Genomic DNA, 25,519 nt, shown 5'->3' with positions numbered 1-25,519 from the left:
ACTTTAAAAGCACTAAATAGGTTTGTTACGATCATCAGGTTTTACTTCTATTATTTGATTGACGGGAAAGCCCACACCTCATGATTTCCTAATGATCCAATTTAGCGCTTGGCGTCATCAATTGCTTGTTGTATTGGCAGGCATGACAGTGCGCGTAAGCTCAGGTGAAGATCCGAGGGTCGTGGTTCGACCCTCCCTACCAGTGTCGTTTGTTCCTTGGAAAGCCGAGAAGCTGGCCTGTCTGCGCTGTCGTGGTTGTGTCCTTGGGCAAGACACGCTAACCTAATTGATCTGGATGGCATGCGACAGGCCTCCCGTACGTTGTTCAATGAGGTGGTCACCAACTACTACAAGCAGACCCAGCCTCAAAATGACCCTGGCTGTTCACGGGGCGATAACCCCAGGATACAAACAATGTAATAATTTGGGTAGGCCGTCGATATTGAAAATGCAGATCATCCAGATTGGGGAAATTTTGTCAAATTATTAATATTTTAGGAATGTAGTCTGCGAGGTAATTGATATGTAGTATAAAACATAGGATAAGATTTTATGATACAAGGGTTTCCTTTAACCGTAATTTTGATTTTCGTATTTAGCTTTAAAACAGGCTATAATCTGGATTCGTTTAAATAAAGTGTATACGGTATACAAGATCGTTAATACCAATTATCCACCAGTAATAATGTTGACCAGCTGATTGATCCTTGGAACTTCTCTTGAGAAATTTTGATTTTGCAATAATAGAAATTTAGAGACCTTATTATGATCCGATATATTATCCTGTAACCATAATAATTATATCTCTCTATTCTATACACCAATGTATAACTACATATATATAGATGTGTATTGACATAATGATAGTATGTACTGTTCCGGGAGAGGGCTGGTATAGATTACGCTTGCTGCCTGATTCGCTTTTTTTCCTTTGTGCCAAGATCTGCACAAAAAATATTCTGAAAATAAAACAGGTGAGCAAAGTTAAAAGTTTCCTAAAGATACAAAACTGGGACCTTATGTTGCCTGCTGTGTTCTGCTTGTCGTTCTGCTCTACAGGCGGAGCCAACATCTAGAAAAATAATGAGTTCGCTTCCTCGGAAGGTTTACACAGAGTAACTACTTGTTTACTTCAGCTGTTCTTAAGCTATGTATTATAAATATCTATATTTACATTTATTATTGGTTTGCGTTATATTTTAAATATGAGTACAACACACAATTTAATGATAAAATCCATAGCAATCAATTCATTCAAAGCTTAAGATTGCACGGCGCTAACGATTCTACTATGTATTTCGTTGTCAAACTCCCATGTCGTAAATAGTTATATGAAGAAAACGGTGACACTGGCGCCAACATGTTACGAGTAGACATATCTTTGAATTATTTATTCTGTTCCTTGATCTACAAAAGGAATTGTTGTATATTTATTGATTCTTATTTCCAGTTGTATTTTGGCGACGACAAGGGCTGGCTATTGAGTTGTCGGTGTAATGTGACAAAGTAGAGTGCAATGCTTACTGTCCCGTCTATGGCATTTCAGTGGGATAGCACTGTAAAATTGCCTTTTAACTTCTTTGATCTCAATCTGTTACGGATCTGTCACAAACACAATTACAATTTTCAAAATTAGATCCTTTGGCTTGTGGTACACAATCTATGCTCAACTGGCTGGTTATAGTTAAAATGTGATATTTGTCCTGGTGAACTCATTGAAAACAAAAAAATAAAACTGTCTTTTGTAAAACATGTTTTACTTTAATCATGCATTGCATGTCCCTTCACACATCAGGTTCATTTTCTTAGTACATGTTACAGTCATACACACGGGTACAGTCGGGGGGCATCTCAAAGCCACCCTATACTGACAGTCGGGGGGCATCTCAAAGCCACCCTATACTGACGTCACTTTGAAGATCACACTCTTACACAACAAAGGTAATCTCAAAATGCTGCATACTAATATTATGACAAGGTTTTGAGATGACCCCCATCCATAACAAATGTAACCGATCTCAAAAACTGCTACATATTATCACAACTTTTGGAGACCTTTTCTCAAAATTCATGTTTCTAACATTATCACAAGATTTTGAGACTTTCCGTAAGGTACAGAACAAATATCAACCAAAAACCAAGTACATTGGTTTCTCAAATAAGTCCTTGGCATAACCTATGTCTCAAACAGTGGGTATTCCCAGCACTACTGCCAAGAACACCACCAAGATTTCTTCAACAGAAAAGATATTACACTGTGTGAAACGATCACATATCTCATACCTTGACCATTGTCAGTTCATTAAGGACAAATTGGGACCTAATTCTGGTCATCAAGCAATTCGATAAATGGAAACAAATCATGAATCAAATGTCATGTTTTACAAACTTTAATATTTTATTAAGATTGGAATTCTTAAATAAGAGAGCAAGAGAACACATGTATACAAAAGTTCTGTGTTTAAAACACATATCGCTATCATTACAGCTAACTTCACTGGCAATAAAGGGCAGTAACTTTCCCTCAAACTTCAGACATAAAATTGTATATTTACATATAAAACCATTGGGGATATGAGGTTTTAGGAATGCAGGGATATATTGTAATTTTTTCTTTCTGTCTTTAACAAATTTTAAGCAGATTTTTCTGTCCATAAAAAGCCCATAAAAAGCAATAAAGTATCTAAGCAAACTTGTTTTATATAGGTAAATGTGAAAACCAGATTCCATTCAAGTATAAAATCATAACAATTGTTACTAGCCAATGATACAGCAATTGACTTGGGCTACTGGTGATGATTCACAGAAAACGATGCTTACAGCCATGATAAATCACATTATTTCATTTCGCATCAAATTCTAAAATGTTCTAGCTCTCATACAGACTTAAGTAAGTGGTAGAATTGTCAACCGTTCTACCTGTTTATCACGGGGTGGGTATATTTGGTTAGTATTCAGGTAGATGGTAGTGATAATGAAATTCTCTGAACTAAAGAATTGTACAAGTAAAATGCATTGATGATCTTTATGCTGAATACCAGAAACCCAGTATACTGGTAATGTTCCGAGGGGTTCAATTTTAACAAGGACAGATGCTTCCTATTATTTTTGAAAAAAAAAGAAAAAAAAAAGAAAAATGTCTTCATCTTTGTATAGTCAATACAGCTCTTATTACATAACACTTTTTTTTTAGCTTTCCCAGAACTTGTATACATATACTCCAAATTTTTAGTGCAAAGTTTGAATTTACCTTGTTTTGTGACTGAAGATGTAGGCATACAAAGTATTCATAAAAAAAAAAAACAACAAAAAAACAATTTTAGAACATCTATGTAACGTCATATAATGACAGTCATTTAACCACAAGTAACCTGATAGGAACAATTTCAAAGATGAAATGAAACTTTTCTCTACTTGGGTTCAACTTAATAGTAAAGTATTCAGGTATCTTGAGATGCGTTTTTAAAATAAAATTTCATTGCAAGAAATCACTGTCATATAGTTAAATACTAAATTCTTTCCATGTTGTTCAACACTGCAACCTGATAATCATATTTAACTTTTTGTCAAATCCTAAAAATCCCTTAAAAGTTTGGATGTAAACTAATTTTAAGTGTGTAGAGTATTTCATTATATGCATAAATATCATCCTCTTGAAAAGTAACCTTAAGGAAAAATAACCTAAAGGAAAAAATAAAATCTATCAGATTTTTATCACTTGTAAATTATTATCAGATTTTTATCACTTGTAAATTATTATCAGATTTTTATCACTTGTAAATTATTATCAGATTTTTATCACTTGTAAATTATCATCAGATTTTTATCACTTGTAAATTATCATCAGATTTTCTATCATCACTTCTAATGTAAATGCTCCATATTTCAACTAACCAGTATCATCAATTAGTAACTGTTTAACAATCTTGAGTAAATGTTGTTTGTAGGGTATCTATGACCCATACTTAATTATAACAAGCTATTATCATAATCAAATATACTGAAAATTGAAACAAGATGATGTTAAATTTACATTATGTAGAACATTTACATAAGTAAGCTGCTCTTCAGTGAAATGTAACAAAAATCAGCAACTTTGATGCAGAAAAGATATTCAAAATATAAACCTTACTATCTTCCTATGTTTATCACATTTTCTATTTTTGTCACTTATTTACTACATTATATTTATACCAGAGCTAGTATTAAGTAAACTATTTCTGATAAGCATATGTACTGGAAAGCATCATTCTTGACCAATGTTGGTAAAATTGTGGTAGAGGAAATGTTATCCTATCATAAACAACAAAAAAATTATGTTTTTTCATTATATGACTTCATGTACAAAATATGAAAACAATTTAAAAATGGTAATGTCAGTTTTCACTGTTGGCCTCAATTTTCTATATAATATATACTTAAAGCTAAACAATTTAATCAGCAAAACTCAGAAGAGGTATAAATAAAGAGAGATTGTGAGGATGATTTAATACAGTTTGTGTACCACCATTTATCTATACAAATAAACTTTAATGTACAGATTTTACAAGCTTTCGTCACAGGAAATGCATAAAATGAAATTCCTAACAATCTGAAAATCAAAGGAGGAATAGTATTAGGCTTTATCAGCCCATACACAGAGCTATAAGGTGTTAAAATATTCAAGGGAATGACTCGTAAATTTACGGACAACTAATAAAGTAGTAAAAAATTCATTAACACGTATCATCATAGATCATCTCTCTTTTGAGTTTATTGTTCAAGTCACAAGAGCCAGCATATGATGAGATAATGTTGTTTGAGCAAATGGAATTCATTACATGTAAAATAAAATATATTGTTCCCAATATATTTTGTATCTAACAGGCAGGGCCTTATAACTTACGGAAAATATTGAATTTTTCATTAGATGTCTTGAAGACATCCATATTAAGTGTCTACCAAGTTTACTTAACTATTTACTTTGAATGGTCAATATTGTTGTATTTCATATTTTAAGCAATTACAATATAATATGATTTCTATAGATGTTACACAAGGAGTGGATGTTGGAAATGGAATTTATTTCACACTGGTACATTATTTTTCAAAAGTTACAAAAGACATTCGTTAAAGCTTGTGTCTTTTATAACTTTAAAAAAATAACATACTCGTGTGAAATAAATTTCATATCCAACAACCACTCTTTGCGTAACCTCTATATATATACGATATATCATACAGGTAGTTTTAGATACATTTTATCTCCTAACACTTCCAGTCTTTAGAAGGATACATACAATATGTTATTTATACTTCAAAACATTCCCAGACAAAATCAGGTTAGTATCGGGCTCTTTGTGGAATTTCAGAAATCTGTTTATCGCCTAAATAAGGCAAGACTATATTGCACATTATACAGTTCCTATCAGATATAAATGACTTGTATGGGAGAATTATGTACTGAAACATTTATCTAAGACGCCGTAGGAAATATACTGTAACACAATCATCAGCCAAGTATTGAATAACAAAAAATCAATTTCATATGATAATGAAAAATCCCCTACAATAACAGTGCTGGTCAGTAATGATAACAAACATGACTGATTTTTATTGAGTAGTAAATAAATTCTATAGTATACGATGTATGGAGAGGGTAAATTTGTTAGTTATTTTGTGAAACATATATAGCCTTCCATAAGATAGGTCCACAAGTCAGGCACAAAAAAGCCTTGATAAAAGACGGAAGACTTGAAATCACCAGAAATGATCGAGGGGAGCACATCAAATCTCACAAACACATCACACATTTTCATTACATTCTATCAATTTGTAGAAATATTGCTAAATCAGGTGCTAAAATGCAAAGTGTAAACACTGCTACACCAACAAGAATAATATAGAATACCAACATGCATATTATATCATCCTATGTTTACAACTTATGTTTTTTTGTATCGCTGAGGGAAGCCTAGCCATATCGCTGATACTGTATGTGAATAAGTGTACTTGTGGTTTCAAAGTTCAATCCATAAAATAAGTTTAATTAGTCATAAAAGTATACTATCCAATACAGTTACTGTAATTCAACACCTAAATATTCATAAAAATAGCATCTTTTTATTACATGAAATTTCTGTGCATGTTTCATTTTAAAACAACTCCTTTCATGTTTAATTTTAAAATAACTCATTATTTCCGATATTGTAAAAAGTTAAAGGAAACATCACGGTTAGATTCTTTCATTCCCAATTTGAATTTTACTCCCAATACTTCGAAATAAAATTGTCAATGAAGGAATTGGATTTCAATCCAACTGATGGTTCTGTTTAATCTACGATCAAATACGGGGTTTTACTGCCAGTAAAATATACTTGGTGTAATTGGACATAATCAATACACAAAAAGAGAAAACCACCCGGACAATACTCCTAAACAATACACACAATCACCTAGGTATCTAAACACATACACACTCAACTACATATGATATGTGACAAATGTTTACACTCGTGAGATCCAACATTGTACAGTAACATTCTCCACACTGTCAGGGTCTTGTTTGAGAACACATCATTTTCTTTTTACAAATTAATTTTTTCTTTTTTTTTGAAGTTACTGAGTACCAGGTATTCAATAATAATTACCAACTCTACTTTATTGTTTTATAAACAAATTCCAGAAGACTGAATAAGGATTGGGTTCCTCAAAGGATTATGTTCTAATGATAAATTAAGAGGAGTAGAATTTGTGGCTGTTAAAGAGATATCAAAGCAAATTAAAGTACAATGTTGTTAAAGAAAAGCATCAATTAGTCATTTTTTTCTATATTTGTATTTAGTTTAAATGTTATCAGTCTGGCAGAATTTTTACTGCTGTAACAAAGCTAAGATATTTTCCTGGTCTATTTTTTGTATCAATAACTTTGATTTCAAAGTTCACTTCCAAAAATTTTTTTTTCCCTAATGATCCAAAAGTCCAAAGGGACTTGCCACAAATTCCCATCCTAGCGTCCACACATGTTATTTCAAAACATTGACTTTCCAAACTGAGATACACAAACATAAGTATACCATAAAAAATGTTTTATAAATACATGTTTTTACCCTGATTGATGTTTTCAAACGATGCCACAGAGATAGCCAAATGGAGTCACGTGGGTGTGAGTGATGGCGAGTCCACGCAGTAATCTGCTTACAAGCAGTAACATACCGGGTATGATGTTATTTATAGTTGCGGACACTTAGAATTTTCGTAATTAATAAGGTAAGTCTTAGTTTTATGATATATTATTCAAAACATTGAGCAAGATAGTATTTTCCAACAGTATTTCTGTTAAACTACAGTAGCGTGAGGGTCTATACTCAAACCAATCCTACTATGATCATCAAAACATTTGATTCTGGATATGGGAACAAATGACTTTAACAGATACTTTTATGAAATAAGTTACAAAATTTTCATGTTGTGAAAGAATGTCTATCTCAACATCTCAAATATAATCAGATCTTTCTCCTTCTAGACCAAACCTATTATTTGTCTGCAAAACAAAAGGACCACAGGTTCAATAATGCTGGTGTACATATGAATGGAACACTTCTACATTACTCACTGCTTTCAGAAAAAGTATAATATTTTTGAGAAAAAATGGACAATCTGGTGTTAAGACAGGAATGAGTGATCTTACAATGCAAGTCTAATCTGTAAATTGTGTGAAAGACTAAAATAATAGCACTAGATTAAGTGGGTCATATTACTAGATGACCAATCTAAAATATTTCCCAGATAATTTTAATTTATACCGGTCAAACAGCTGGTTACATGTAATTTATTGCCGAGTTGTCTCTGTGCAAAATTCTCAAGTTAAGCAACAAAGTCACTTTTAATCTTTTGTATCTTAAATGTGAAATTTTTTGGAAACCAGGGTTTATATTTTATCATCAATATACTGATTCTATACCAGTCTTCCTGATAATCTTAAGTTACTTTTATAGAGTTGAAATAAAAAGCCACAAAATTCATTTCAATTCTTTAAATGAAGACATTTCTTAGAATATCAGGAAGCATATGTCCATGTATGCCTCTATTATATGGAGAAGACTTTGTTGTTTTTTAAATTATTTTAATAAACTTTTCTTTAACTACTGTACTTCCAAACTGTAACATGTACATTTCCCCCTGAATTCTTACACTTGTTTTCGCACAATAAAAGTGTATATTCATCAAATATCCCAACGACTAATCTGTATTGTGAAGTATATACAATGCTTGGCTGCAAGCACGTTATGTAAAACAGGACTACTTGACTTTAATATGAACTCACAACATACATTCTTTCAAATAATCAGTGCAAATATTAATATGAGGAATGATATTAAAATTTTAAGACTGAATGTTTAAACATATCATGGTAGGATGTCAGTCGCACATCATCTACTGTAAATATCTGATGTAACATATACATACTATATAATTATATAGGGCGGAAGGGAAGGGTATTATGACATATTTGTAAGGTGAAACTTCAATGAGAATCAGCTCAATTATATCAACTACAGTTGTAATGATGTACGATGAATGATTTATGTCATAACTACACAATATATCCAAAATATATCAAATATATTCTGAATTTTGTAATTTTAGTTTCTATAAATAAGACGATATATCAAATGTTATCAACCACTGCAAGCCCCTAATATTGGCATATACAATTTTATTTTATTACATTTTTTTTTTAGTTTTCGTGAAAGTATACCTTGGTATCTATATTATATATATATTGTATATATATAAATATACTTGTTGTTTTCAATTCCTAACAGTTTTCCTTACCATATTTACCCATCAATAAGCCTGCTAATAGATCCACACATGTCTACTGCCAGTAGAAATGATAACAAAAGCTATTTTAAAGCCCTACAAATAGTCCATACATGTACACTGCTTTGCATCAACAGTATGTGCATTTTCACTGGACAACAACCGGTATGTGCTGGTCCCCAGGGCTTATTACAGGATATATATGGCAAATAGAAATCTCGAAAATACTAATGAAGTGAGAAGTTGCCTGTATCGAGAATCTTAAAAGTAACATAATTGTGAGGGAAATGCTCTTGTTTACAGTAATGTTCAGTGAGACAACATCGTTACATAACTCGGTCGTTACGATGACCCTACCACAGGATAAAAAACCTCTAGTATTGCCATACTTATAGTGTATGCATAATTTCATACAAAAATTACCAATTCTGCAACATTTTAACAAGATCACTTCATAATGACATTTTTATCAATCATATTGTCATTTTCATAGTTCACAGAAATATAACATGTCTATAGGTCAGTTTAAAACAGGTGTATGGAATTTATAATGACAATGCTACAAGTCAGACTGATTAAATACATGAGTCAGCAATTCTTCACATTAAATCGCCTAAATCTGATTATATATAAACATTTTTTGTCGTATAATGTGGAAACATCTATTATGAAATATTCTGATAAAATATTTGCAGAATTATCTATTTAATGAATAAATAAATATTCCAATAAAATATTCAGTGTTCAAATATTGAGCCATTCCATCATGAATATATAATATAAATTTGTGAACGTTTATTGCTTTGCTTCATATAACATCATCAGAAGCCTACAACAACATAAGCAAAGTCAATCAGTGATTTTTGTTAGCCAAAAGACAAATATATCTCTGAACCACAATAATCAAATTTAACACGCAGTGAGAAATTGACGTCTCTGTTAAAGAGTATCTACACATTTTTTAAATCAGCTGTATTTTGTTTTAACAAGCACTAGTTGTCAACGGTTTGAATGAATGGGTTTTATAATAATGCGACCATCATTTGTTAATTTTCTCAAAGTTCTGAAAATTCAATTAAACTCATCATAAATGGCACAAAAACTCAACATCGTGAAGATTAAATGTTTTTGATATGAACTAGTAGCAATATTGGAAGACATTTTTCCTGTGTAATAAACACATTATCATCATACAGCAGTGATCAACAGCAAGAATCAAATCAACAAGCACAGAGTTTGTTACAATATTCATAAGCACAAAATATAGCCGACATCTTTATGAAATAGATGGTAGGTACCGTACAATGTTTATTTTTCAAATTATCAGTTTTGTCTATATTTCATTCTTACGAACAAAAACCACTGATTAAAATGGGTTACTTATTTGCATTCCATAAATATGGCAAGATATCTATCTGTTGAAACATAAGTAAAAGTGAAATTAATGTTTTCGCAAATTATATCTGCGCATGTGGTAATTTTTTCAAAATGAGAAATTTGAAAATAAGAATGGATGATAATAATATAAAGGCAATTTTGACAAAAGCTTGCATTAATGTTTTCCCTACTATCAGCAGAATCCATCAGATAAAAATAGAGGTTTACTGTACTTTTTAATATGACGACGATTACTCAGTCAAAACTTAGTTCATATTCCAGATAGTTTCCACATATTTTGCCATATAAATCGAAAGCATTATAAGATAACCTCACTGGCAAACTTCATACTAACAGTTAACAAGGAAAAAAAGAAAATGATGGCCATTTCTGTAGGTGAATGAAGCATTTAAAATGATCCGCAGCAACACAGAACTCAGCCAAAATTTGTACACATCACAAAGTTGTCGAGTTACGTCGCCAGAGAGAACTCTCTGTAAGAGACGGCAGCACTACTGACACGTGTGCACACAGGAATCACACATAAGCCAGGCCTTGTTCACCAATCCTTGTGTCCAGCAGGCCATCTCACTGATTCACTAAAGCATTCCGTGCTTGCTTCATTTTCTCCAGTCTTTTCTGCATGTGTTTATTGGAATTTGTTAATTCTTCCACATGATTCTGTGCCTCTCGTAACTGCAAAGATAAATATCAAGAATGTTTTTTTTTGCCAAATATATGGATCATAGTACTTCTAATCTCTATGTTCGTTAAATTTTTTGTTGTACATATAATTCAACACTATAACAAATTACATTGCTGTAGCTCCTATTCTTTCTGAGAAATGGAGAAACATGAAAATTTGCAACATGTACATCAGAACTAGGACTGGGTTTCGGCAGCTGAACTCATTGGTTTATTTAATTGTACATTGTGATATGTATCGTCACTAGTGACTTGATATTAGGTCTGCTCTACTCATTTTCTCCCTCGGCCATCCTTGATTTTTTCGGGGGAGAGAAATGTCTCTTGTTTTTAACAGAAAAATTCTCACCTGTAGTATTTTTCAAAAGCATAATAATTACCCGTCAATTAGATCAGAAATGCAAACCATGTTCTTGAACATTATTATTGAGCGTTTATTTAGAATCAACTTCTTAAAACAAAAGGTAAGGGACACAACTCTTGTCAAACCCAATTACAATCTCCTAACATCCTAAAGCCTGAAAAGGGTGGGAAGAAACTCAGCATCATTGGTCCTTCACTCAGGCAAGTTTTGGTTCAAAAGTACTTGTCCAAAGGTGAAATATAGTGGTCCAATTAAACTTAATTTTAATTAGGTAGCATCCTAACTTACTCAGGTTAAGGACAGGTTAAAATTGCAAGTAGTCAACAATATTTATTTGCCTACAGACCAAACTTACTGGCCATCAGACCAGGGTTTTCTCACTCTGCTGTTCTCTGAATTACTACTTTAACAAATGATAACTTCATGTGTTTCAAAATCTGTAATATCAACTTATTAGATTGTGGAATGGTCCACCAACAAGGAACATGTTCATGAGGGCCAGTAACTGGTGGATGAAAAAGAAATGTGAAAAGACAGACTGATTTTATTAGCTATTTGCATTAAGTTTACTAGTATGTTCACATATTAAACAAAATTCTAGATTTATATTTTGTTTTTCTTTGCAATGATTTACCTGTAATTACTTATAACAGGTATCATAAGAAGTTATCCTCATTGTTTCTTCAAAATGGTTAAAACAAATTCCACTTGGTGTTATGACGTCAAGAAAGTACTAGTTATCTCCCTTTGGCTTACATGTATACTGATTAACAAAATATTATTTGAAGTTTCACACTCTCTATGGAAATGTTTAGGAAGAAAAATACGACTGGATGCCTAGAATTGATATAAAACAACTTAACCAAGCCCAGCCCTCATCAACAAATTGGAATTCCATGATCCTTGCTGTCTTCGAGTACACGAGTAGTTATCTATATGTATATATATATATTAGCATATGATATAGAATTTCCTGTGATAATGGGAGAGAACAGAATGCAATATTTTACCAGAACTATGTCGATGTTGTGAAACACTAATACATACTTTATCAATATCTTTAACAGGCATAACATTACAAGTGATTTTCAACTTGGTATGAATGGAAAATGATGATGTAATTTGAAACTAATTATCACTGATGTATATTATAAATGTTTAAATTACATGAATAATACAACTGCATTGGACAACTGACCAAGCCTATATCAAAACTCTCCATAAATGTATATATCTAAATCTTTGTGCAACAATAAAGTGACTCCTTTCCCCACACTCATTTATTGACTGTATAATGCTGTCTTTAATAAATGAACAAAATTGAATGCTAAAACGTAACTTTCAAACTGCAAGGACTAGCATCACATATGCCCATGCTTTAACCTTAAAACATCTACCTACTGATATATAAAATCATGCATAAATAGAAAAAATGTAGAATCAACAAGACTTTCTCAGAAGTGCTTGTCTAAATAATTGGAAACAGACTACTTTAACGGCAATGCTTAAACCATCCATTTATTTACCATAACAAAATCTATTTGAAATGAAATCACAAACTCATTCCTTTAAAATATCACAAGTATCCCTTTCTGTGACATTTGTTTGACCCAAGAGCAGATAATTTTAATGTATATGAACGTTTACCTTGGACAGTGACATTTCCTTTTGATCTATTTAATTTTGAACTTCCACAATAGCCCCTAAGGCAACAAAACTTTATCGCTTCAGAATAACCGACGGTTCTAGGAGGAAGAAACAACTGTATGATGTCCCTAACATCACTAACAAGTCCTAGGACAGAACAGCTGTATGATGTCCCTAACATCACTGACAAGTCCTAGGATGGAGCAGCTGTATGATGTCCCTAACATCACTGACAAGTCCTAGAAGGACGGAACAGCTGTATGATGTCCCTAACATCACTGACAAGTCCTAGAAGGACGGAACAGCTGTATGATGTCCCTAACATCACTGACAAGTCCTGGGACGGAACAGCTGTATGATGTCCCTAACATCACTGACAAGTCCTAGAAGGACGAAACAGCTGTATGATGTCCCTAACATTACTGACAAGTCCTAGAACAACAAAACAGCTGTATTATGTCCCTAACATCACTGACAAGTCCTAGAAGGGCGAAGCAGCTGTATGATGTCCCTAACATCACTGACAAGTCCTAGAAGGACGGAACAGCTGTATGATGTCCCTAACATCACTGACAAGTCCTAGAGGACGGAACAGCTGTATGATGTCCCTAACATCACTGACAAGTCCTAGAAGGACGGAACAGCTGTATGATGTCCCTAACATCACTGACAAGTCCTAGAAGGACGGAACAGCTGTATGATGTCCCTAACATCACTGACAAGTCCTAGAAGGACGGAACAGCTGTATGATGTCCCTAACATCACTGACAAGTCCTGCGACGAAACAGCTGTATGATGTCCCTAACATCACTGACAAGTCCTAGAAGGACGGAACAGCTGTATGATGTCCCTAACATCACTGACAAGTCCTAGAAGGACGGAACAGCTGTATGATGTCCCTAACATCACTGACAAGTCCTAGAAGGACGGAACAGCTGTATGATGTCCCTAACATCACTGACAAGTCCTAGAAGGACGGAACAGCTGTATGATGTCCCTAACATCACTAACGAGTCCTAGAAGGACGGAAATAGCTGTATGATGTCCCTAACATCACTAACAAGTCCTAGAAGGACCTCGTTTGTTGCCATAGGATGATCACCATATCTACCCAGGTTTATACTTACCTGCAGGGCAGTGGAACACTAGCCAAGTTTTACTCATAGTTAAACTCACCTCTCTTTGTAATTTCCGTTTCTCTGTTTTAAGTTCATCTTCTAATTTCTCCGATTCTTCAGCATCAGTTTTATACCTCTTTACTTGTGAATCTAATCTAGTCACCTATATTTGTCAAGTCATAAAATGAGAAAATCATATAAACAGTACACAACCAATGCAAATCAAACCAAATATCAATTGTTAACTCCTTTTTTAAGTCAACTCACAATATGCTTAATACGGTTTTGCACAAGCTTCAGTCAAATCTTTTTTTTTTTTTAAATACATGTATTTGACAAAATAGTGAACAAAAAATGTCAATTCTACAAAAAGCTCATACATTTTCAAATTCTTAATGGAAAATAAAAAGTGAAAATATATATCTAGAGCAGTTGACAAATATAAAACAAATATATACATATATAAGACTTTACTAATCATCAAACATACAGATCTCAGTATGTGTTAGTAAGAAATTATTTCTAATGGCAATACATGTATAAACAGATAAAATATGTTCATGAAATTGGAAAAACAAACTTTTGCTATTCCTATTAATTCAGATACATAAAATTTAAACATCAATAAACAAAACTGCAACCAGATACAAAACATGCTAGCTTTTTTCTAATGCATTTCATCAAAATATCACACGAACAATGATTTCTATGACCCTAATGTAAATAGAATATTATTTATAATGTTAATCAAAGATCCCCAACAAACTGAGAAATATTAATGCAAACTACACTGAATGGACGTTGGTTCTTTGGGGATTTCCCCACTTTAACTTAAACTGAGAAATGATATGTATTGTAGTATAAGACACATCAGCGTTCAATCATAATTAACCAGTCAATTATAACACAAAATAAATGTCACTACACCATGCTGTTTGGATAAACATCAGCTGTTTTACAGTTAAGGAATCCCATATTAACAAGTATACTGGATATTGCTAAAGCAATACATGTCCCCTACTGGCCCACACTAAAACAGTAAGTGACCTTGACCCCAAAACCCTGAAGCTTGAACATGTTCCAGATATCATGGTTCTTTATCATTGTGTGAAGTTAAATCAAACTCCCACGAAGAATGAAGCCGCTAGAGTGCTGACAAACTTTGGCATTATGTACATATATACAAGTTGAACAGAGAGGAAGGATAATATAACTCCGCCCCCCCCGCCCCCCTTCCAGTTTTCAAAAAATAACTGAAATTTCTGGATTATAAATTTATGCATTGTGCTATGTTTTCCACAGAAAATGTATTGTTCAACAGTACTTCGTTTTCCTTTAGCTAGGGACAGGATACTTGGCTTGGACTTGAAAAAGATATATTATGTATTCAATGTTTAAAAAAGGATTGTTTTAATAAAGATTTTTTTTTAATGAGGTCAAATTCATGTTTTTGAAAGAACTGATCTCAGTCTTATTTTGCAAGAAATGGTGAAAAAGGTTATTCAACCTGTCTTCAATCCAGCGATAATAATAGGACAATATGACACCATTTAATCAATGCATTATACCTTTTATACAACCTAGCTACATAAATTCTTACAAGTTACATTGATCAGTTAATTTTTTTTAATCCCAGCTAGAACTTTTTATGATGGCAAAAATACACTTAATGTAGTGGCGTCATACAAAATGACTCATTTAGTGACGTCATGAACAATGCTTTGTGTGTCACTAAACCAAGTGAGAATTATGATCTGATAATTATATAACTTTCTATTTTGTTTGGCAAGGTTATAGTGACAATGCAGAGTAAACGAAAATATTTTGCGAGAAATGGTGAAAACCAGACAACTTACAGTTCCTTCTAGATTAGTTATGTCTTGTTCCGCCTTCTGTAGTTTTAGTTTATATTCGTGAATCTGTTTACTAGCTTCTCCTTAAAAAAAGAAACATATTTCATCAACACAAAATATTGACAACTGAACCTCATTCAATTTTCACTATTACATATCACCTCTCAAACCGAAACAGCCAGATGGTTTGAGGAGAAATGTATTTATTCAATAATTTCATTTTAGTAGACAAAAGTCTTAAAAGTATCTATTAGTCACTATATATTTCACTGTGGCATAGACTGGCTGGTTTCTTGAAATGTTGACAAAATCAGAACTTATCTTCAGTCCAAACCCAAGAAACAAGACCGTCTTTCTTGAAATTATGAAGGGAAGTCCCTACTACATGAAGGAGGTCAATACTGTTAAACTCACTATACATTAAATTTTTCTATGCCCGATCTTGACTTCCACCAGAACGTGAGACACTACCAGATTTATACAACTTCATATCACAGAATAGAAATTTACATCCGTAATTTATATGTTTAACACTACAGCAATTCCACTTGTCAATCTAAATGACGGACACAACAGCAGTGACTTACTCTGGACTTCATACAACTGCATCTCGGGACCATTAATTTGTGGAATTTTCGGAGACGAATGCTCTCGTTTAGACTTCTCTTCCTCAACTTCAGCTTGTAATTTTTTAATCTGGAAAAACAGTGTCAAGAATTTACAAAAAATAACTATAATGTGAAGTTTCCATTCAACAGATTAATGTAGATGTTAATGATATTTATTTTTCATAAACTGTTGGACCAATCAAAGTGAAATGGGGGCTCAAATTTACCTCATACTTTTTTTAAATTGGTCAAGAATGACCTTTGACCTTAATAGGCATTGACTGAAACTTGATGTTACCATATATTGACTTAATTTAATGACCTGTTCATACAATATCAATTGTGAACCTATTAAACTGAATGATCCCCATCAAAATTGAATCAGGTGTTACTCCAGAAGTTGATATACATACTGTTGAAAATATACATTTATTGAGTTTCTGTTGCTCTTGAGACATCTCATGCAAAAGTTGTTTATCAGCTTTTGACATGTGTTGTACAGTAGCTTTTTATCAGTTCTTGAGATGTCTCAATTGTAAAAGCTTTTTATTAATTTTTCATAATTTTGTCAAGAAATTTAACTGATGAAAAGCATACCTCTTTAGTTAACGCATTCCTTTCTTCTGCAAACTTTTTAATTTTATCATCTGTTGAAGAAAACATTAAATAATGAAATTTCCTTCTTAATTTCAACAAAGATTTTAACAAGAAATGGGAAATGAAAGGACTATCATAGACCTAGCCTGTTGTCCAATCCCTTTTGTCAATACTTTGCTATATTTTCTATGTTAAATCACTTGTTTTTTTATCTGTTGACAAATTATTTTGGGACTATTATTGTATCATATATTTACCTGGAAAGTAAAATGAAAATAACTTAACATATAACACAAGAAGAAAAAGTCTTCTTTTCATTTTTCTGTCTTTCTCTTTTTATCTCCAACAAAAGAACAGCTGTCACTGTCCATATTAAGTGATTTTTATATTCAGTCACCGTCCAAATTAACTGATTTTTATATTCAGTCACCGTCCAAATTAAGTGATTTTTATATTCAGTCACTGTCCAAATTAAGAGATTTTTATATTCAGTCACCGTTCAAATTAAGTGATTTTTAAATTCAGTCACTATTCAAATTAAGTGATTTTTAAATTCAGTCATTATTCAAATTAAGTGATTTTTTGTATTCAGTCACTGTCCAAATTAAGTGATTTTCATATTCAATCTGATATTAATAGAAGCTTTCAGACATAGAAAACAAGACAGATTGATACTATTTGGTTCTTGCCTACCAAACAAAAGTCTATCATATTTATATTACTGTGAGCTATTTTGTTCCTTCATTAACCCACCTAATGACCCATCTCCAGCCTTGTCTAAAATATCGGCAGCCTCTACTGATATAAGTAGACTTCCTAAAGCCGGAGCAGGCGATGTGTTGGGTACAGATGTACACTTCTCTAAGGTGTATGAACCCTCCGCCGTCGATAATATCACAAGACCACTTTCCTGTAACAGCACGTAAAACACAGATGGGTTTGAAATTCAAAGATGTCTTATGGGTAAAGTGTTTCATCATCATAATTAAAAATGATTTTTCATCACCTTTTTTTAACACAACTGATGTGTTTAGACATTTTTGATATTGTATCTAATGTATTTAAGTCATGACACAATATAGGTACACAATATTTTACATGTTTTTAGATAATGGTCCATTTACAGGCACTTTTTTTCTATGGTGCGATGACAGATTTTGTGTTCTGCATCAAAATATAGATGAGTCATACAAAAAGTGAAACAATCAGGAGATTTTCTTAGAGAGTTCCTTTGTAAGTGGTTTACACCTGACTTTACTTACCTGTTTAATTAACACCTGACTCGTCTAAACTTTGTAACATCTGCTTACTTACCTGTATAAGTCTGTCTTTAACCTCTAGTTGTAATTTTAAATTATTATGTTCAAATTCTAAAGTCTTCATGTCTCTCTTTTGCATTTCTACTTCCTGAAAAGATAGGAAAAAAGTACATCATCAATATTGAGGATGGATTTGGTTCACAATGAACACTATACCGGTACGATTTAATGTCCTTAACAACATTTAATTTTCTCACTCAGAAACAAGGTCAAATATAGCTTTTTTCTTCTACTGTTTCGTACTCTTTTACATAGAGTTTAGACAGGTTGAATAAAATAATAGGATATTCAGTAACTATAATTAGGTGTTTGGTGTTTCTTTAGATTGGCAGTGCATCACTTACATCACACATTGACAGAAAAATATGATATTCAACCTAAAAAGTGTACCTGCCCTATAAGGGCACCCCTACCTTTTTTCAAGAAAAGAGGATGTGCCCACTAATTAAAATATATGAAAACTTCCTTACTATGCCAATATAATTCTCAGTCTGTCAACCAAAGACTCCGGATTATATTTGCTGCATAAAGGTATGTAAATGAAAAAGTTATTTTTTCCACCCAAATTTTGCATAATAACTTTTTCCAATTCATGATCTTATTTAGTGCACGCTTTCATGCATTTTGTTAGTGCACAGTGCGCTTATTACATAAATCATAGAATATCATTTTTATTCACCCATAATTCTAATTGATAAGGCAGTTAAATTTGACAAACATATAAACGCTACCCTTCATTTTTCAACATTTTGTTTTGCAGCATAAATGATCTTAATTCACATACTGTTGATAATAAGCTCTGCATACACATGTAGGTCTCTGGGTGATAATTATCAGGGGAGACAATACATACACATGTAGGTCTCTGGGTGATAATTATCAGGGGAGACAATACATACACATGTAGGTCTCAGGGTGATAATTATCAGGGGAGACAATACATACACATGTAGGTCTCTGGGTGATAATTATCAGGGGAGACAATACATACACATGTAGGTCTCTGGGTGATAATTATCAGGGGAGACAATACATACACATGTAGGCCTCTGGGTGATAATTCATCAGGGGAGACAATACATACACATGTAGGTCTCTGGTGATAATTATCAGGGGAGACAATACATACACATGTAGGTCTCTGGGTGATAATTATCAGGGGAGACAATACATACACATGTAGGCCTCTGGGTGATAATTATCAGGGGAGACAATACATACACATGTAGGTCTCTGGGTGATAATTATCAGGGGAGACAATACATACACATGTAGGTCTCTGGGTGATAATTATCAGGGGAGACAATACATACACATGTAGGTCTCTGGGTGATAATTATCAGGGGAGACAATACATACACATGTAGGTCTCTGGGTGATAATTATCAGGGGAGACAATACATACACATGTAGGTCTCTGGGTGATAATTATCAGGGGAGACAATACATACACATGTACGTCTGGGGTGATAATTATCAGGGGAGACAATACATACACATGTAGGTCTCTGGGTGATAATTATCAGGGGAGACAATACATACACATGTAGGTCTCTGGGTGATAATTATCAGGGGAGACAATACATACACATGTAGGTCTCTCGGGTGATAATTATCAGGGGAGACAATACATACACATGTAGGTCTCTGGGTGATAATTATCAGGGGAGACAATACATACACATGTAGGTCTCTGGGTGATAATTATCAGGGGAGACAATACATACACATGTAGGTCGCTCGGTGATAATTATCAGGGGAGACAATACATACACATGTAGGTCGCTCGGTGATAATTATCAGGGGAGACAATACATACACATGTAGGTCGCTCGGTGATAATTATCAGGGGAGACAATACATACACATGTAGGTCGCTCGGTGATAATTATCAGGGGAGACAATACATACACATGTAGGTCGCGGGGTGATAATTATCAGGGGAGACAATACATACACATGTAGGTCGCTCGGGTGATAATTATCAGGGGAGACAATACATACACATGTAGGTCGCTCGGTGATAATTATCAGGGGAGACAATACATACACATGTAGGTCTGTGGTGATAATTATCAGGGGAGACAATACATACACATGTAGGTCGCTCGGGTGATAATTATCAGGGGAGACAATACATACACATGTAGGTCTGTGGGTGATAATTATCAGGGGAGACAATACATACACATGTAGGTCTGTGGGTGATAATTATCAGGGGAGACAATACATACACATGTAGGTCGCTCGGTGATAATTATCAGGGGAGAAAATACATACACATGTAGGTCGCTCGGTGATAATTATCAGGGGAGACAATACATACACATGTAGGTCTCTGGGTGATAATTATCAGGGGAGACAATACATACACATGTAGGTCTCTGGGTGATAATTATCAGGGGAGACAATACATACACTTGTAGGTCTCTGGGTGATAATTATCAGGGGAGACAATACATACACATGTAGGTCTCAGGGTGATAATTATCAGGGGAGACAATACATACACATGTAGGCCTCTGGGTGATAATTATCAGGGGAGACAATACATACACATGTAGGTCTCTGGGTGATAATTATCAGGGGAGACAATACATACACATGTAGGTCTGTGGGTGATAATTATCAGGGGAGACAATACATACACATGTAGGTCTCTGGGTGATAATTATCAGGGGAGACAATACATACACATGTAGGTCTCTGGGTGATAATCATCAGGGGAGACAATACATACACATGTAGGTCTCTGGGTGATAATTATCAGGGGAGACAATACGTACACATGTAGGTCTGGGTGATAATTATCAGGGGGACAATACATACACATGTAGGTCTGGGGTGATAATTATCAGGGGAGACAATACATACACATGTAGGTCTCTGGGTGATAATTATCAGGGGAGACAATACATACACATGTAGGTCTCTGGGTGATAATTATCAGGGGAGACAATACATACACATGTAGGCCTCTGGGTGATAATTATCAGGGGAGACAATGTTTATCTCCTACATCAATATTCATACATATACCAAAACAATACCATCTAAAGATGATCTACGGAGCTCACAAAAATCAATTCCTTGTGAGAACACATCAAGTTTTATATATGTACTGTCAGTAAACAAAACCAAAATATTTAAAATAGAAAATAACTATCATGTTAAAAGCCCTGTGTAATGTCTAGACGATATGTACCCTAGTTTTCTGTTTAGCCTCCCTTTGTATTTCCACCAGTGTTTCCTCCAGTTCTTCCATCTGATCTTTGAGGAGCTCTGCCTTGTAAACCAGTGACTGTTTCTCGTTGTCCAGAAGAGCGTTGGTCATCATAGCCTTTTTGTACTTTTCGTCCATCTCACGTAACTTAGACTGAAATCAGCACAGAACATAGAAACCATCTTCTTCTAAAATCTTTGTAGAATAATATGACCTCCTTTTTTTAGCTTACCAAGTTTCTAAAATGATTTTAAATAAACCAGTGAATTATGCTCCATGATCCATATTAACACCAGAAATACGTAATGCAGTAAAAATATAAAGAAAGTAGATGGATTTCTTTTATCTATATTACATTATACTTTATATACTATACCCAATCTCAAATCATTTTTATATTTACCATATACCCTGACCTCAAATTATTTACAAATTACACCCAAGCTCAAATCATTTGCATATTACATTACACATGACCTCTGACCAAGCATCATCATATTTTTAAGAAGTCAGTTGTTAATAATTTTCAAATCTAATTAATCAAAATAGACATGACTATATTCGCACATTTGTCCCCACACACAGGAATATGAGATGTTTAAATCAGATAAACTTGTGGATTTTATATGTATCAAATCCAAAACAATCAAAACATCTCTATCTTACTCCGGTGAGGACACATACAAAATGTAAGTACCTTAAGCTCTCTAGCAATATCCTTCATCTCCCTGGGTCCCTCCATATCGTCAATGGTGGATGCCGAGTGGCTGGAATCATCACTTCCTCGCCGCCCGATATCTCGATTCTGAAACACGAGAGGTTTATGTTTTAATTAAAATTTGTATTCATAATAAGCATCTGTCAAAAGTTGATGTAATAGTAACCTACAAAATTAAATTTTCTTTAATGGTTCCCACATTCACCTAAAAAATCAAAATTCATTTTCATTTCTTTAAAAATTTTTTTCAAATATCTGCAAACACAATTTATTTTTTCAATAGATATTTTTTCCACAATATGGGGATTTCATTCTAATAAAAAAACTAATAAAATTCTATAGTTTTACCTGTATAAGTAGGCATATCTAAGTAATTTTAAATCCCTCAAAGTTGCAACTGAAATCCAGCAGGAATATTCAGCAAAAACCAAAAATTAGTGCAACCTGACTTTGCATCCCTTAAGTTGAATTCCAGCAAGGATATTAATATTCAGCAAAAAGAATCATTGCAACTTGATTTTACAAATTACATGTCCTTCGGTTAAAATCCAACAGACAAATTCATCAAAACAGGAGCAGCACAACTTGACTTTTGTGAAGTTTTATTACACAAATCTCAACCACTAACGTTCCATATTATGATAAAGATATGTGATAATATTTTGTGTTGCCCTATGAATGAATCATGTCGTTTTATCTGGGAAATAAGTTTGAATATTTAAGTATAAAGATGATTTCTGATCAGATTGGTATATTTCTGTAAGGGGTATTTAATAGCACTGTCGGCTGTATCACAGGTGAATGAAGCTGTAGTGGCACCACCTGTGAGGTTGGGCTACCACATGTGGTGGTCAAGTGGTCTCAATGTAAGTGGCTTGTATATATCCATCTTTGATCTGACAGGAAGCAGTAACAGTTTTATCCCTAGGGTTCAACTAGCTCTGTTAGCTTTTCACTAGTTCTGTTTTCAAAAAACAGTATATATATGTTTTAATAAACACTGCTTTTACAGAACATATCATAGGTTTTTATGTCATCGCATTTGATTACTCTCACACATAAAAGATTTTCAGAATTTTAAATTTAGAAAAAATGTCTTAATCAAAATTCATTTAATGTACAACTAGGTACATGTATATCCTGTATCTGTTGTAGCCTGTGGATAGTCCAGCTGTCCAAATGTCCCTCTAAAATTAGCCTACACAGGAGACGACCATAGAATCCCCTTATGGAGGATATATACCTACATCAGTTACTGGAATTTACTTACCAACTATGTCATATTACAACCTGCCCTACCTATGAATTCTTACTTATACAGTTTGTTAGAAATCTATGTTAATCATGACATGTATATAATTTAGGAAATCTATGGAAGTAGCTAGCCCCGATATATCCTTGAACCAACTTAGATGGAACTGAACATTGTCTGATTGCAAAAAGGATGAAAGTGTTTTTTTGTTAATAATCACTTCACAGCAGTCTTATGTGTGAACATATAGCCATGCATCTTTCAGTGTTGGTACCCTAATGGGAAAACCTCAATATGTATGATACATACAAAGTATCACAAAAATGATACTGCTAATGCAATATTATAGACAAGAGATCCCAGAAGGATCTTGACACCCACTATTGAATGATCTTTATAGGTTCCATGCCAGATTGTCAGATTGATCTTCTCTCTATCTTTCCCTCCCTCTTACTAATCTGTGTAAATTGAGAAACATCCCTCCAATACTTTTCAAACTAGGGGAACCTATATATGAAATTTGAGATTTAGCGATAATGGGTGTCTGTCGGCCATGTTGTTTTCAGATTGTTCCGAAAATGCAATACGAGGGACCAAGGGGAATCTACATATGAAATTTGAGAAAGATCCCTTCAGTACCTTCTATAAAATTGCGATAACAAACATCAATTGTCAAAATCCAAGATGGCTGCCTGTCAGCCATGTTGCTTTCAGATTGGTTCCAAAATTCAATATGCACAACTAGGGACCAAGGGGGAACCACCCACATATGAAATTTTAGAAAGATCCCTTTAAGTACTTTCTGAGAAATAGCAATAACAAACTTCAATTGTCAAAATCCAAGATGGCTGCCTGTCGGCCATGTTGTTTTCCGACTGTCCCAAAATGAAATATGCATAACTGGGGACCAAGGGCAACCTACATATGAAATTTGAGAAAGATTCCTTCAGTACTTTCTGAGAAATAGCGATAACAAGAATTGTTTATGGAGGGAAGTGTACGATGGACGACTGATGATGGTGGGCTAAAAATGTCATTTGTAATCAATCAACCAATTCAATCAGCTTCAATGTGAGAATTTGGACAAGCACTGAACTCGAGCATGGAACATCTATAGAAATTGTACAAGGCAAGTTTCATCATGATATAACTATTCCTTGGAAAGTCATAATCTTGAGGCAATCATTTCAATCTTATCACAGCAGACATATTAAAGCACACCATTTCATCAAGCATCAAACTGCAGAACATAATTTTCAGTAATATGACACATTCTGAAGGGATGGCAATGAGCAAGTTTACTTCTCAATAGCACCGCAATGACTTACCCATGATTTGTAGTAGTGGGAGGACTGAAAAACCATTTTGGTGACATATACATCTATATATACATATAGTTCAAGGAATGGACAGTGTCATTGAATATATCAAGGTATTATATACAGTACAACACATACAGAAACAGGGAACTTTTTCATAAGTTTAAAACATTAGTTCATATAGGAAAAATATTAAACACTATGGAAATCAGGAGTCACAGGTTGAGAATCTAACAGGGAAAAGAGTACAATATAAACTTTATTAATTAATGTATATGTCTGTTAATTGTGTAAGTGATTAATGATGATTATATATAATTACCTGGCCATCTTCCTCTTGTCTTCTTTGTCGTTCTTCTTCCTGTTTATCAGAAAAATACCTTAATGCAATTAAGAATTTATAAAATGCAGAAACCAAGAACTTATATCGTCACACGTCAAGCACCAGTGATAAATCTACATGCGAGTCCCGAGTCCTGTACTCGTAGAATTTTTTATGGGACTCACAAAATTTCTGTTAAATTCAACATTGTGGGACTCATTATTTTCAGCATATAGATGGAAATTAAAGGAAAACAAATTGTATACTGATCACCGAAGTATATCCTCATAAT

The 25,519-nt window shown here is 33.6% G+C and overlaps 1 protein-coding gene across 1 annotated transcript in view; it reads right to left on the bottom strand.

Annotated features, from left to right (window-relative positions):
• Positions 1-1,738: 1,738 nt before the first annotated feature.
• The window catches only part of LOC117344015 (leucine-rich repeat flightless-interacting protein 2-like), a 37,851-nt gene continuing 14,070 nt past the window's right edge, over positions 1,739-25,519 (bottom strand). Inside the window, exons 3-12 of the mRNA XM_033906610.1 lie at positions 25,228-25,266; positions 22,314-22,421; positions 21,599-21,769; positions 18,389-18,481; positions 17,828-17,984; positions 17,075-17,124; positions 16,457-16,565; positions 15,873-15,952; positions 14,075-14,179; positions 1,739-10,878 (exon numbers count right to left, since the gene is read on the bottom strand). Of these exons, the coding sequence (XP_033762501.1) occupies positions 10,771-10,878; positions 14,075-14,179; positions 15,873-15,952; positions 16,457-16,565; positions 17,075-17,124; positions 17,828-17,984; positions 18,389-18,481; positions 21,599-21,769; positions 22,314-22,421; positions 25,228-25,266 (1,020 nt within the window). The 3' untranslated portion in view covers positions 1,739-10,770. The remainder of the gene's footprint in view (positions 10,879-14,074; positions 14,180-15,872; positions 15,953-16,456; positions 16,566-17,074; positions 17,125-17,827; positions 17,985-18,388; positions 18,482-21,598; positions 21,770-22,313; positions 22,422-25,227; positions 25,267-25,519) is intronic.

This window comes from Pecten maximus, chromosome 15, assembly GCF_902652985.1.
Source record: "Pecten maximus chromosome 15, xPecMax1.1, whole genome shotgun sequence".
Lineage (NCBI taxonomy): Eukaryota > Metazoa > Mollusca > Bivalvia > Pectinida > Pectinidae > Pecten > Pecten maximus.
This window is presented reverse-complemented; position numbering and strand designations above follow the sequence as displayed.